The following is a 14,909-nucleotide window of genomic DNA, read 5'->3' as shown; positions in this document are numbered from 1 at the left end:
AATCAAAACCACATTCTGTGAAACGATTTGACCAGCGGCAAAGAAAAAGAAAGAGAGAAAAAAAGAAAGGCGCAAGGGAAAAGGCAAAATAATGATGGAGAGAATGCTGTCTTTGTTGTTGCTTGGCTATGTGCCATACACGCACACACACACACACGCACGCACGCACGTGTGTGTATGATCCAAATATGGTCCATACACACACATATATGGTCCAAATACCATATATAGAGACGAACAATACATCCAAAATACAATTTTTATTGTAGCCTGTAGGCCTATTCTTTACATGTTAATATACTGTAGGCTATTTGTAGTGCCATAATGTGTGCTATACAATTCCAATGTTATGAATCCAACATTTGCAATGTTTCCAGACACATGATAGTAGTGTGATGTTTATGTTTCCCCTCTCTTTGCTTCATGACTAAATAATATAGGCATAGGCCTATATTAAAACATAGAAACAAACAGTTACAGCACAAATGGCATCATAGGCCTTATTAAGTTTCAAACTTGTTTCAAACTTCCAAACCTGCAGAGCACTTACAGTAGCCTATAGGCCTACACATGATTTATAAGGCTTGTTGGAAAGCTTTGTTTCTGATCCAAACTATTCCCAAATTGATTAGCTTAATGTGCAACATTGTTTTCTCACTCAACACTTGTAAACAAACCACCATACAGCATAAGTGTATCCAGGGCATCTGCACATTTCTAAACTGAAAATGTACTGACTTTTTAAAGACCTTTTAATACCTCTAAAAAACTGTACAAAAAAAAGAGAAAGGTAACTAACAAACTATAGGCCACTATATATAAAAAAAATCAAACATGGGCCAAATTGTCAAATATTAAGGCAGGAGCAAAAATAGCCGATCTACAGGGATGCATGCGAGGCGTTGCTTGTAAATCTGCTATTTTCAGTACATTTTTCTGTGGAACCGAGTCAAACTAAATGTAATGCCTCAACTCCAAAAATGTCAATTGCTTGTCAGGGTGGGGGTTCCCTGGTTCAAATAGGCTATGATTGTTTTGCGGGGTCGCAGCCTGAAAAGTTTGGGAACCCTTGATATAGACAGGGGAGCTGCTAAAACTGAGGTATCTTTGAGTCCATGGGATGTTCCTCCATTTCCAGCCCTGTTGCGCTGCCATGGCTAGAAGGTCTCTGGTATTGCCCTCATGCAGGGTCTAGTCTCATTGCTGGAGAGCAGGAGAGGAGAGGCTTGTAGCTACTGTGATCACCGGCTGCGGAAGGAAAACATCAAAAGGTTTGGCATTTTTTCATTGCCAGGTTTGTGGCAGTAGGTTACCTGCAGTAGGCCTACAAAATGTAGTTAACATGTGCCATGTCATGTATTCAACAACGTTGATTAAATGTAACTTGATTTTTAAAATATATTTTAATTTGTATTATTTACTCATGGTCATTCTAGATCATATAGGGTGGTAGTAGCGGAGGACGAGGTAGAACAGAAGTCTTGGAATCTGAAGGTTTCAGGTTAAATCCGGGCTCCTCCGAGCTAAGTGTCAAAATTGTCCTTGAGCAAGACACTAACTGCTCCCGATGAGCGGGTTGGTACCTTGCATGGTTTACCCCGCCATCGGTGTGTGAATGGGTGAATGTGAAGTACATTGTAAACCGCTTTGAAAGGTCAGAAAGACTACAAAGGACTATCGTGGTATGTTCTACTCTACTGTGTTACGCTTTATTGCGACCGTCAGGTCACATTTACTATCAAAACCTCCACCGGCTGTCTGTCAGTCCGTCCGTCTGTCAGTCTGTCACGTCACGTCACGTCACGTCACACTTTGTCATATCTACGCCATCGTTGCCCCAATCCATGTGAAATTTTCCACACACACTCCTTGCCTGCCAAACCACAACCTTCAGGACCCCCAGACCTCCACGGACCCCCTGCCACCGCCGCCAAATAGTGCAAAAATGACCAAATCAACACCCCAACTGGGCTACTCACGGGGAATTCCCGGGGTCCACCGACTCCTGCTGCTCCAACAGTCCTTCACCTTCATTGGTTTACCTTTGCCCCGCCCCCTCCTCTGATTGGCCCGAAACTTTATTTGGCTTTACTCATCAACTGTTTGTCGTACAAACTTGTGGGTCGAACCAATGCCACTTACAGGCCTCTTTGTGTATACTGTGACCTGACGGTCGCTTATCTCCCGATTAGGGAGTCTTACTGGTAGTATGATGTGCAGATTCTTTAAAGAAAGCGTAGCCCTCTACTAACTAGCAGTAGCGTATCTCCACGACCACGCACAGGTAGATTATCGTATCCCTATGAAAACATCGAGAACACACCACTTCTATATACTATAGTGTAAATGCTGTCCGTTTACCATTATGAATCATTATAACACTGTTCCCACTCACTTGAAATTCCTTCCTACAATTTACTTTAATTTAGGTGTAGGCCTATACGGTGGGAATGTGCACTGATTCTGAATGATGGTCACATTACTGTACCATTGGGCATCTGGGAATGACTCTCCCATTGGCAATGCTGGCAAAATACTTTTTTTAATGCAGTAATGTGCTGGTATTCTGGAGAAACACAGCTGGTGAATTGATGAGTCACGCTGCCCTATGGATGTTTTAGCTCAGGGGTCTTCAACAGGGGGTCCGGACCCCTAGGGGGTCCTCAGAGTTACCACAGGGGGTCCTCCAAATCTTTGTGTGATAAGAACTTTTTCTACACTAACCACTTGAACCCATATCCCTATTCTGTGTGGAACATAATCGCGCTGCGAGGCGTTGTGAGCTTGTAGATCAGCTATTCTTGGCAAAGAGGGTTGTTGTAGAGTGAAAAGAAAAGCAGACTAAGTATTGACGGTTCAAGTCGTTCAATGTCTAAAAATACACATTAAACCAACAACCTACACTGATGATATTGCTGTCAAACAAGTCTAAGCTGTCTCAGAAATCTATGAAAAGTTTAATCAGCAACACAATTTTATACAATACGTGGTGGGGGTCCCTGCTTTCTCTCTCTCTCTCTCTCAGCAAAGGGGTCCTTGGTCTGAAAACGTTGAAGACCCCTGTTTTAGCTCCTTCTACAAATATCCTTCATGGTTCCACTTAATTGGAGTGCACTTAAAGAGGTGGTGCCATGATTTTTCCCCCCTCTAAAACATGATTATCAGGTATTATGATTATACTAGGAGGAAGATTTTTTCCAAAAAAGTATACAGAAAGAGTTAAAATTGGGTTCTTATGTGGCCACAGCCCCAGTTCATTAAGTATGCATGGATGTCATGGTGGGTGGTGACCCAGCTGAAGTTAGCCACACCCCACAGTGTTGGGTGAATGGTAATTAGGGGAGGAGTTGATACTGTGAAATACTTAGTATCTTGTGTTTTTTAACTGACACTTTTGACCACAAGGTGGCAGCCTCCAAGAGAAAACAAACAAATACCAAGAGAATACATCATTTCTCATAAATACCACACCAGGGGGTCTAATGAAGTACTTTCAACCTCCTAGACACATGAAAAACAGAAAAAGTACAAAACTATGGCACCACCTCTTTAACTCCCTCTATGATGTTTACCATTTTGGAGGCTGGTGAGCAGCAGTTGACCACCTTGCAGCAGTAGGAAGCGAGCGTGCAGGAGATGGCCACCAAAGCAGCCTGGATGAGAAGGAACCCGGCGTAGAGGTGAGTGTAGCCCAGCTGTTGGCAACAAAAACACCATTATGTGTGCAGGCAGGGGCGGGGGGAAGGTGTCACGTGGCACTCGGTGCCGCGCGGTGAGCTTGTATATCTGCTATTTTTCAATAGTTAAAGCACCCAGGGCCCAGAATGTGGTGCGACACCCCTGCACTCTGACCAAATACCGCTTACCATCCTGCTCACTGTAACTTTATAGTCATGTGCATAATAATAATACAATACAATTATTGCTCTGGCTCTCTGTGCTTTAAAGGAAAACATTGCTGATTTTCAACCTAAATCCCAATTCTTTAGGGTGAGGTGACAAATTTGAGTGTAATTCTTTATTTTTCCCTAAGAATTCTAATGTCTGAGACATATTAACATGAATCCAACGTATCATTAGCAAAGATCGTTTGTAAACAAACAAAAAAGCATTTATTTACACTGATGATAGTGCTCTAAATCTATGATTTGAACAGTCAACAGACATTGATGGGACAATAAGCAAACATAGTGAGACGATGAGATCTGAAAACTCCTTTTCAAGTTGCATGGAAGGCTTTCTAAATATATAATAATAATATTAATAACATAATACTAATAAGTGGTGGACCTCACCCTAAGGTGACGGCAGGTGACGTATTCTTTAGATTTTTTCCATTCTTCCCATGTTACTTCCACTGTAGTTCCGTTGTCATAATGCACAGACCAGTCCCAGCAGACTGGGTGAGGCTGACCAGCCATCATGCCACCTGCACTGAGGAGCGCATTTATAATGGTTGCAAAAGAGGCCAACACCTGCATGCCCAGACAAGCCTTGAGCTGATAGAAAACAGAGGAAACATTTTTAATTTGATTATTTGACAAATGTAATTGGATTTGATTGTTTTGTTTTTGTCCGACCATGTCATGCAGGCATTTATGTTGGAGGTCAACTAGAAGAACTTACAGTAGGGAGGTGGAGGTTCTGTGCTGCTATGGCGAGGCTCCCAGCTATTATCCCCTGTAAAAAGCACAAGGAAATTAAAATGCCAGGTCAGTTTCACTATAGCCACTTAAAAATGTAAAACTTTAACATTTCAAATGTAACACACACACACACACACTCACACACACACACACACACACACACACACACACACACACACATTTATTCTTCCTTTTTTAAAGTTTACACTTTAATGGCATATCCAAAATACAGGTTGAATGTGGTTAAACAAGCTAAATTATATTCATTCCTTTGCATAAATATGTGTTCAAAGGGGGGTGGTGTGCCTAGAATAGCAGATGGCACACCCTACACTACAGGGTTGTCACATAGGGAAACATTTACCGGCGGCCTAAGTAGTGTGTATTTTATTATAATTTGTATTCTTATTTAAAAATAAAAATAAACACTTACCGGGAGGTTTAGAATGACGAGGATTACAGAGAGTTCTGTAACAGCCGTGTGACTGGTTAAAGCCACGCCTAAGCAGGTGATTTGATAAACACACAGCCCAATCTGAGTGATCTAGCAAAAGAAGACGTTGACATTTGGTTTCAAAACTTCCATGGTTCAATAGCTGTAAAGTGGTACTATAGGTAGATATATAGGTGCTATGTAGGTACCCCTAAAGCTTTGGGTTCTGCCTCCAGGAACTTCTGCTTGCGGTTGGGGTCCCTCTGGAAGGTGACAGCGACGAGTGGATCCTGTTGTTGAGTCCCTTGTCCAGTACACTGGGGTGGGCTGCTTTCTGTCCCCATAGCTGCCTCGTCGTCTACAAATTCAACATGTGCATTATAATTTATAGGTTAGAGCGCAGCTTCATGTCTAAACTAGAGTTCTCAACGGGCCTGAAAATTAAGGCCCGGTCCTAACTGGGTCCTAACTGGGTCGGCCCGAGGCCCTACCCGGCCCCACTAGTTAGCATACATTTTAGACCCTACCCTACCCTAAATGTCGGGTCGGGTTCGGGTATGGTCAGGTTCTCATTACTCTATCACAGAGTAAAAGTAATAAAATAATAAAACAAATATATATATTAAATGTTTTCATTGTGCCCGAGGCCCTACCTGGCCCGACTAATTAGCATACATTTTAGGCCCTACGCCTTACCCTACCCTAAATATCGGGTCGGGTTCGGGTATGGTCAGGTTCGGGCAGAATTTGGGAACTCTAGTCTAAACGTCATTTTGGAATATTTAGCAAATGTGCATAGGCATGGGTCAGTGATGTAAAGTAGCTGTACTTAAGTACAATATTGAGGTATTTGTACAGTACTTTACTTCAGTAGGCTACTTCTACTCCACTATATCTCAGAGGCAAATGTTGTACTTTTACTCTATTTGAAAACTTCAGTTATTGTTACTTTGTAGATTTCGACTATTACTACAATTTACAAAACATACATGAACCACTTCAGCCCTATATACAATTTGTCATTTGAAAACAGCCTATCTACAAGCTCACAGTGCATCGCTACGCAACACATTGTGAGCTTGTAGATCTGCTATTTTCAAAAGATTTGTATACATATGAAAACTTGAAATGACACATTCTCCATAACAAGTAGGCTACTTTATACTTTTAGTAGACCTAGGCAAATAATGTCTATAGGATTTCCTCTTCCCAAACTAAACAGATGATAGATTGGTTGATTGAAGACTTTATTATAAGTTTGCATGACAAGATGAAACATGAAACATGACAGTCGTATCTCACGACCGACCGTCATGTTTCAGGGCTAGGTTCACTGGTAGGCTACATGAGAGTGAGACAATAGACAAAAGTGTTTCTTACCTGACATGCTTTCCATTCCCGCAGAGAGACTGTAGGCCTAGTTGTTTACAAGCTACAACTATAAACAAAGTTTACACCAACGCCCCAGAACTCCGGATCTCTCCGTTATGTTTGGAGTCAGTAAATCCCTCCCCATTTTTGTCAGGGGATCTTGACTCGTAGAGACGAACAGCCCCAATATTACAACACATTTCCTGTCCCTCTGCGAAGAATCAAAACCACATTCTGTGAAACGATTTGACCAGCTGTAAAGAAAAGAGAGAAAAAACGAAAGGCGCAAGGGAAACAACGATGAAGAGAATGCTGTCTTTGTTGTTGCTGGGCTATGTGCCATACACGCACACACACACACACACACACACACGCACACATATGTGTGCATGTGTGTGTGTGTGTGTGTATGATCCAAATATGGTCCATACACACACATATATGGTCCAAATACCATATATAGTCCATGCACTAAAGACGAACAATACATCCAAAATATGATATTTTTATTGTAGCCTGTATGTAGGCCTATGCTTTACATGTTAATATAGGCTATTTGTAGTGCCATAATGTGTGCTATACAATTCCAATGTTATGTATCCAACATTTGCAATGTTTCCAGACACATGTTAGTAGTGTGATGTTTATGTTACAGCACAAATGGCATAGGCCTTATTAAGTTTCAAACTTGTTTCAAACTTCCAAACCTGCAGAGCACTTACAGTAGCCCATAGGCCTACATATGATTTATAAGGCTTGTTGGAAAGCTTTGTTTCTGATGTGTTGGTTGGTCAGTGGTTCCCAAACTATTTCCAAATTGATTAATAGCTTAATGTGCAACATTGTTTTCTCACTCAACACGCTCAACACTTGTAAACAAACCACCATACAGCATAAGTGTATCCAGGGCATCTGCATATTTCTAAAGTGAAAATGTAGGCCTACTTACTTTTTAAAGACCTTTTAATACCTCTAAACTGTAAAAATAAATAAATGAAAGAAAGAAAGAAAGAAAGAAAGAAAGAAAGAAAGAAAGAAAAAGAAAAGGGGAAAAAAACAACAAACTAATAATAAGACCAACTATGTCAAAAGTAACTAACAAACTATAGGCCACTATATATATATATATATATATATATATATATATATATATATATATATATATATATATATATATATATAAAAAGAAATCAAACATGGGCCAAATTGACAAATATTAAGGCAGAGGCAAAAATAGCCGATCTACAGGGATGCATGCGAGGCATTGCTTGTAAATCTGCTATTTTCAGTATACCTTTCTGTGGAACCGAGTCAAACTAAATTTAATGCCTTAAAACTCCAACATTCCAAGTGCTTGTCAGGGTGGGGGTTCCACGGTTCAAATAGGCTATGATTATTATGGGGGGTCGCAGCCTGAAAAGTTTGGGAACCTTTGATATAGACAAGGGAGCTGCTTGTTCCTTCAATGATATTTCTAAAACTGAGGTATCTTTGAGTCCATGGGATGTTCCTCCATTTTCAGCCCTGTTGCGCTGCCATGGCGAGAAGGTCTCTGGTATTGCCCTCATGCAGGGTCTAGTCTCATTGCTGGAGAGCAGGAGAGGAGAGGCTTGTAGCTACTGTGATCACCGGCTGCAGAAGGAAAACATCAAAAGGTTTGTCATTTTTTCATCGCCAGGTTGGTGGCAGTAGGTTACCTGCAGTACATAGGCCTAAATGTAGTTAACATGTGCCATGTCATGTATTCCCCAACGTTGGTTAAATGTAACTTGATTTTTAAAACACCTTTTAATTTGTAATATTTAGGCCCTACTCATGGTCATTCTAGATTATATAGGGTAGTAGTTGCGGAGGAGGTAGAACAGACGTCTTGGGGGGCGCCTGCTGGCCTACCGGTCCAGGAGCATACCACATAGGCTCAGTGTAGCCTGACAGCGTGTCGCTGGTTCAATTCCCGACTACCTTTGCGTGTCCCTCCCCGTCTCTCTCCCCATTTCATGTCAGTCTATACTGTCCTATGAATAAAGGCATTAAAGCCCCCCAAAAAACATATATATAAAAAAGAACAGACGTCTTGGAATCTGAAGGTTCCAGGTTCAAAAGTGTCCTTGAGCAAGACATGGTTTCCCCTGCCATTGGTGAGTAAATGGGTGAAGAATAACCATTTCATCCATTGAAAATGCCATAGCCATATCCCTACTAAAAAATCTAGAACACACCACTTCTATATACTGAATGATGGTCACATTACTAAACCATCGGGCATCTGGGAATGACTCCCATTGCCCATGCTGGCAAAATATGTTAATCTTTTACGCAGTAATGTTTCCTGTAGAAACACAGCTGGTGAATTGATGAGTCATGCTGCCTTATGAATGTTTTAGCTCCTTTTACAAATATCCTTCATGGTCCCACTTAATTGGAGTGCACTAACTCCCTGTATGATGTTTACCATCTTGGAGGCTGGAGAGCAGCAGTTGACCACCTTGCAGCAGTAGGAAGCTAGCGTGCAGGAGATGGCCACCAAAGCAGCCTGGATGAGAAGGAACCCGGCGTCGAGGTGACTGAGGCCAGTCTGTTGGGAGCAAAAACACCATTATGTGTGCTGTGCTGTAGCAGGACTTTCACTCCAACCAAGTACTGTTAACCATCTTATACATCACTCTATTCTATGTTTAGTGTCATGTGTATGATGATAAAAGGATAACTCTGTCTGTGTGTGTGTGTGTGTGTGTGTGTGTGTGTGTGTGTGTGGGGGGGGGGGGGGGGGGGGGGGCTCACTTGAACTTGATGGCAGCCGATGTAATCTTCACTTTGTTGCCACTGTTCCCATGTAGTGTCATTATGATAGTATAGATCCCAGTCAAAGCAGTCCAAGTGATCAGGAAATGAATATATTCCGAGAGCATTTGATAGGGATGCAAAACAGGCCAACACCTGCATGCCCAGACATGCCTTGAGCTGATGGAAAGATTAATACACAAAAAAAAAGTAAAGAAAAATGATTTAATTTAAATAATGTTATATTTTTCTGTGTACACAAAATCAAATGGAGGTGTAGATTGTATACTGTTTGTTTTGTTTCCCATCCATACACTATGCCAGGCATTTAAATTGGAGGTACTGTAGTAGGACCTACTTACAGTAGGGAGGTGGAGGTTCCTTGCTGATATGGCGAGACTCCCAGCTATTATCACCTGTAAAAAAGCACAGTAAACAACATTGACAACGCCGTTTCAACAGTGTAAAGCCAGGTAAGTTTCACAATGATCTGGCATCTCTATTTTGGGCATGTCATTATTATAGATATAAAGCTAACATCTGACACATTGTCAGCTTGTATCATTGGCTATTTGTGTACAACAAATATAAAATAGGGCTTAAAGGACAACTTTGTTTTTTTTTTACAACAAGGGTTCATATTTTAGATTGTAATTAGAGAAAAGAGAAGATGAGTGTTAAAATGTTTTCATTTGCTTCGTTCTAATCTATTGTTTTTTCACGTTTACCGTGCTAAAATGTGGGGCATGCGTGCGTACGCATGGGGGCATGCATACAAGTGGCTAAATATGTCTTTTTAGACACAATAAGCCAGCAGTTTCTTTAAGTCACATCCAACCATGAAAGGTTGCGTTCTTTCTTGGGAATGGGGCTTATTCTGTGTAAAATTACATATTTAGCCACTTGTACGCATGCCCCCAACCACTGAAATAAGAATCTCTAAAACAATAGAAAGAAGTCAATGAAATAATTTTAACACTCATCTTTTATATTCTTTAATTACAATCTAAAATATGAACCTGTGTTGTAAAAAACGAAAGTTGTCCTTTCAGTGATTAAACAATATTATCATCACACAGTAAACCCCTCTGTGTTGATTTAAATATATAGACTTAAATGAGTGTACAAATGCATCATTTTGTACACAGCATATTATTATTGATAATATATTGTTATATTAGTAAAGCACTTACCAGGAGGTTTAGAATGATGTGAACTATGCTCCCTGTAGGGTCAGCCAGATCATTGGAATGAGACACACAAATCCAGGTGATTTGATAAACACACAGTCCAATCTGAGCGATCTTTCAAAATAAGACAACATTAGAAGACAATAATTGTACATGTGGTTGCGATTTCAAAACATTAGAAGACAATAATTGTACAGATTTGGTTTTGCGATTTCAAAACGGTAAGGTACCCCTAAAGCTTTGGGTTCTGCCTCCAGGAACTTCTGTTTGCGGTTGGGGTCCTTCTGGAAGGTGACAGCGACGAGGGGATCCTGTTGTTGTCGAGTCCCTTGTCCAGTAAACTGGGACGGGCTGCTTTCTGTCCCCATAGCTGCCTCGTCGTCTACAAATTCAACGTTCGTGTCATTTTATAGCATATCATTTGGTATACATCAAAGCATAACCCATTTCTTTTTCTGATTCCGAACAAAAGAGATGATGACGAGACGATAGGAAAGTGTTTCTTACCTGCCATTGTTTCAAGATCGTTGTTGTTTATTATAAGTTAAGGACTAAGGAGCTGTGGAAGTTTACACAACGACCCCAAACTCTACACCCAAACTCTGGATCTCCCCGTTATGTTTGGAGTCAATCCCACCCCCTTTTAAGCCCTTTGCACACAGGACAGTTGCGTTTTTTTTTCGTTTGCGGCATGAATAAAATGCATTGGATTTGGTGTGCAAGGCTGTGCGGAATCAGCGCTGCGGATCCAAAAAGGAGTCATAAAGGAGTGATGAGTTTTTTACCGCATGCGACAAGACGCACGAATCGAACTGGTTTCGATCGAGAAAAAAACGCACGGCGGCAGCCACTCGTCGCACGGCTAATTCGGAGCCGGTGTGCATGAGGTCATAGAGAATCATTGTTTTCTTTTCAAAAAATTATATTGTCCGTTTTATCCGTGCGGTTAAACGCGCCTGTGTGCAAAGGGCTTTAGTCAGTGGAATTTGACCCGCTGTGGCCCCAATAATGCAACACATTCCTGTCCTGTTCCATGGCTAGAACACACACACACACACACACACACACACACACACACACACACACACACACACACACACACACACACACACACACACACACACACACACACACACACACACACACATCTGTCTGCAGTAGTTGGAGGTGGTCTCTGGCCTGCAATGCCCTGCATGCATACTCTGTTGAGAAATATTGTAGACCCTTGTGCCAGGAGGACACCTACTGGTTGACACGTGCTATTGCAAGTTCAGACGACGGTATCAGCCTCTGAGTCCAGGGAGGGACAATAGGATCTTTAGAACTTAACAAAACAAGTGATTTGTGACCCTACAGCAGTGTTTCCCAAACAGTGGGTCCCTTTAATTTTTTGTTTCCAACATTTTGTTTTGAATTATTATTACTTCAAAACATTAAAAAAAAAAAAAACATTCCCAAAAAAGTAAAAATGTACATGTATTAAAAACATAATATACATATATATATAAAACACACACACACACACACACACACACACACACACACACACACACACACACACACACACACACACACACTCCCCCCGTGTGTGTGTGTGTGTGTGTGTGTGTGTGTGTGTGTGTGTGTGTGTGGCTTTGTGTGTGATTGTGCATGGCCTGAACAACAGCGCCCCTCCCTTAACATGTGTGGTCGCAAAAGGTACTGTAGGCTAAATAGATATAGATACACCATAAAAATGCAAATATACAGCATACGATTTGCGAAAGTGACAAACGGGCTTCACAGTTATGTCAGGTGTGTTCATATGCTTATGGTGATGCGATTTCAGATCAATTGCTCCAGCCACTGATGAGAAACGCGGTTTCAGACAGACAGACAGACACTCAGACAGACAGACATTCCGAAAATTATATGTTAGATGGGACATTTGACCCTGGGCAGATTGTTTTTATAGTGGCAGTGAATGGGATTTTTTTATGTTTTCATAGCCTCATTACAGCTATATAAAGTACCAAAGGAAAAACATCTAGGTGATATTAATAAAAAGGGAAGACAAAGGTACAGTAGCAAAACAGGGGGTTTCCCTGAAAATATATGTTTTAATTTGTTTAATCCCAGTGGGACAGAATCACTATTGCAGATTCTTTTATAGTGGAAGTGGATGGGATTTTTCTTTCCTTCATAGCCTCATTACAGCTATATAAAGTACCAAAAAAAACACATCTACGTGATATTAATAAAAAGGGAAGAAAAAGGTACAGTAATTACATAGCAAAACAGTAATTTCCCCCCGAAAATATATGTTTTAATTAGTTTAATCCTCTGGATCAGAGAGAGAATAGAAATAGAAAAAGAAAGCGCATTGCATCTTGGGTAGGAAGAGGACAGGCTGGCAACGTTCTCCTCACATAATAGGCTGGCTTTTCGTAATTCTGCCCATTTAAATTACTAGAAGCTGGGCCGCCCTTCGGGCGGCCCAGCGTCTAGTCGGCGACCTGGCCAACTCGGAACAATGTAAATAGGGAATGAATGCCCCGCCCTTTAATGCAAACCCCATTATACCTGTTTTCATAGGACCCGTTTTGACCATCTGTCTGCCTGTGTCCATTTATGCCCATATATGGAGATATCTGTATCTGTCTGTCTGTCTGTCGGCGTCCATTTTATGTCCATATATGGAGATCACTGCAGTTATAGTTCTGGGTCCATTTTATGCCCATATATGGAGATATCTGTCTATCTGCGTCCATTTTATGCCCATATATGGAGTATCTGTCTGTGCCTCCAACTGTGTTGCAGACACAGTGCCGGTTCCCCCTTTAATGCAAACCTCATTATACCTGTGGTCATAGGACCCGTTTTGAACATCTGTTTGCCTGTGTCCATTTATGCCCATATATGGAGATATCTGTATCTGTCTGTCTGCGTCCATTTTATGCCCATATATGGAGATCTTTGACCATCTGTTTGCCTCTGTCCATTTATGTCCATATATGGAGATATCTGTATCTGTCTGTCTGCAATCCATTTTATGCCCATATATGGGGGCATTCATTTTATGCCCATATATCATATGCCCATATATGGAGATCTCTGTATGAGTCAGCCCTTGTGCCGATACGTCCATTTATGCCCATATATCTGTGTAGCCCATATGGAGATCTGCCCATATGCCCATATATGGAGATACATAACCATGGCATTTTGTGTTGACTCATGTTGCGTACGCGATGTCAGAGCCTTTTATGAAATGATGTCACAATGAGTCAGCGCTTGCGCCGATTTCCTCCGGAACAGCCTGATGTCAACAATCAGCTCCGCATAAGGAGATTCCGAACGTTTTGCGCCGTTTCGGAAAAAACGTGCGTCGGGTCGATTTCCTCCGGAACAGCCTCCGAACGTTTTGCGCCGTGAGTCAGCAGAAGTGATGTCAGATTGCCCATATGCCCATATATGTAGCCCATATGGAGATCTGCCCATATGCCCATATATGGAGATCTCTGTATGAGTCAGCCCTTGTGCCGATACGTCCATTTATGCCCATATATCTGTGTCCCCTTTATGCCCATATGAGTCAGCAGTACAATGAGTCAGCGCTTGCGCCGATTTCCTCCGGAACAGCCTGATGTCAACAATCAGCTCCGCATAAGGAGATTCCGAACGTTTTGCGCCGTTTCGGAAAAAACGCGCGTCGGGTCGATTTCCTCCGGAACAGCCTCCGAACGTTTTGCGCCGTGAGTCAGCAGAAGTGATGTCAGATTGCCCATATGCCCATATATGTAGCCCATATGGAGATCTGCCCATATGCCCATATATGGAGATCTCTGTATGAGTCAGCCCTTGTGCCGATACGTCCATTTATGCCCATATATCTGTGTCCCCTTTATGCCCATATGAGTCAGCAGTGCCCATATGCCCATATATGTAGCCCATATGGAGATCTGCCCATATGCCCATATATGGAGATACATAACCATGGCATTTTGTGTTGACTCATGTTGCGTACGCGATGTCAGAGCCTTTTATGAAATGATGTCACAATGAGTCAGCGCTTGCGCCGATTTCCTCCGGAACAGCCTGATGTCAACAATCTGCCCATATGAGTCAGCAGTGCCCATATGCCCATATATGTAGCCCATATGGAGATCTGCCCATATGCCCATATATGGAGATACATAACCATGGCATTTTGTGTTGACTCATGTTGCGTACGCGATGTCAGAGCCTTTTATGAAATGATGTCACAATGAGTCAGCGCTTGCGCCGATTTCCTCCGGAACAGCCTGATGTCAACAATCAACAATCAGCTCCGCATAAGGAGATTCCGAACGTTTTGCGCCGTTTCGGAAAAAACGCGCGTCGGGTCGGGTCGAGGCCGGGCACTGCACTCCGCGCCGCGGCGGAGAACGCGCGTGCCGAATCTGAAGCCGGTGGGACGAACGGTTCTCGAGATACGCGGATTACATACACGCAGACAGACAGACAGAC

The 14,909-nt window shown here is 42.0% G+C and overlaps 2 protein-coding genes across 2 annotated transcripts; both read right to left on the bottom strand.

Moving 5' to 3' along the window:
- Positions 1-265: 265 nt before the first annotated feature.
- LOC308298291 (uncharacterized protein) lies at positions 266-6,578 on the bottom strand. The gene is made up of 7 exons (XM_080741859.1): positions 6,460-6,578; positions 5,289-5,437; positions 5,080-5,190; positions 4,627-4,680; positions 4,296-4,499; positions 3,573-3,695; positions 266-1,248 (listed from the first exon to the last, which is right to left on the bottom strand). Exons 1-7 carry the CDS (start codon positions 6,473-6,475, stop codon positions 1,198-1,200), a joined length of 708 nt encoding a protein of 235 aa, XP_080597985.1. The 5' UTR covers positions 6,476-6,578; the 3' UTR covers positions 266-1,197.
- Positions 6,579-7,678: 1,100 nt separating this feature from the next.
- Positions 7,679-11,066, bottom strand: LOC308298294 (membrane-spanning 4-domains subfamily A member 4A-like). Its single transcript, XM_080741862.1, has 7 exons — positions 10,929-11,066; positions 10,652-10,803; positions 10,425-10,535; positions 9,594-9,647; positions 9,232-9,411; positions 8,903-9,025; positions 7,679-8,082 (listed from the first exon to the last, which is right to left on the bottom strand). The coding sequence occupies exons 1-7, from the start codon at positions 10,933-10,935 to the stop codon at positions 8,032-8,034; spliced, it is 678 nt and encodes a 225-aa protein (XP_080597988.1). The 5' UTR covers positions 10,936-11,066; the 3' UTR covers positions 7,679-8,031.
- Positions 11,067-14,909: the final 3,843 nt, after the last annotated feature.

The sequence above is a fragment of the Nannobrachium achirus genome, assembly GCF_963921795.1.
Source record: "Nannobrachium achirus genome assembly, chromosome: 14".
NCBI lineage: Eukaryota > Metazoa > Chordata > Actinopteri > Myctophiformes > Myctophidae > Nannobrachium > Nannobrachium achirus.
The sequence above is the reverse complement of the archived record's forward strand: the minus strand, read 5'-3'. Positions and strand labels throughout refer to the sequence as shown.

Coding starts and splice junctions, on each gene's coding strand:
- LOC308298291 (XM_080741859.1), bottom strand. Junction 5,191..5,288: donor CAGAACCCAAAGCTTTAGGG/GTACCTACATAG, acceptor TTCTTTTGCTAG/ATCACTCAGATTGGGCTGTG. Junction 4,681..5,079: donor TCGTCATTCTAAACCTCCCG/GTAAGTGTTTAT, acceptor TGCTTTTTACAG/GGGATAATAGCTGGGAGCCT.
- LOC308298294 (XM_080741862.1), bottom strand. Junction 10,536..10,651: donor CAGAACCCAAAGCTTTAGGG/GTACCTTACCGT, acceptor TTATTTTGAAAG/ATCGCTCAGATTGGACTGTG. Junction 9,648..10,424: donor ACATCATTCTAAACCTCCTG/GTAAGTGCTTTA, acceptor GCTTTTTTACAG/GTGATAATAGCTGGGAGTCT.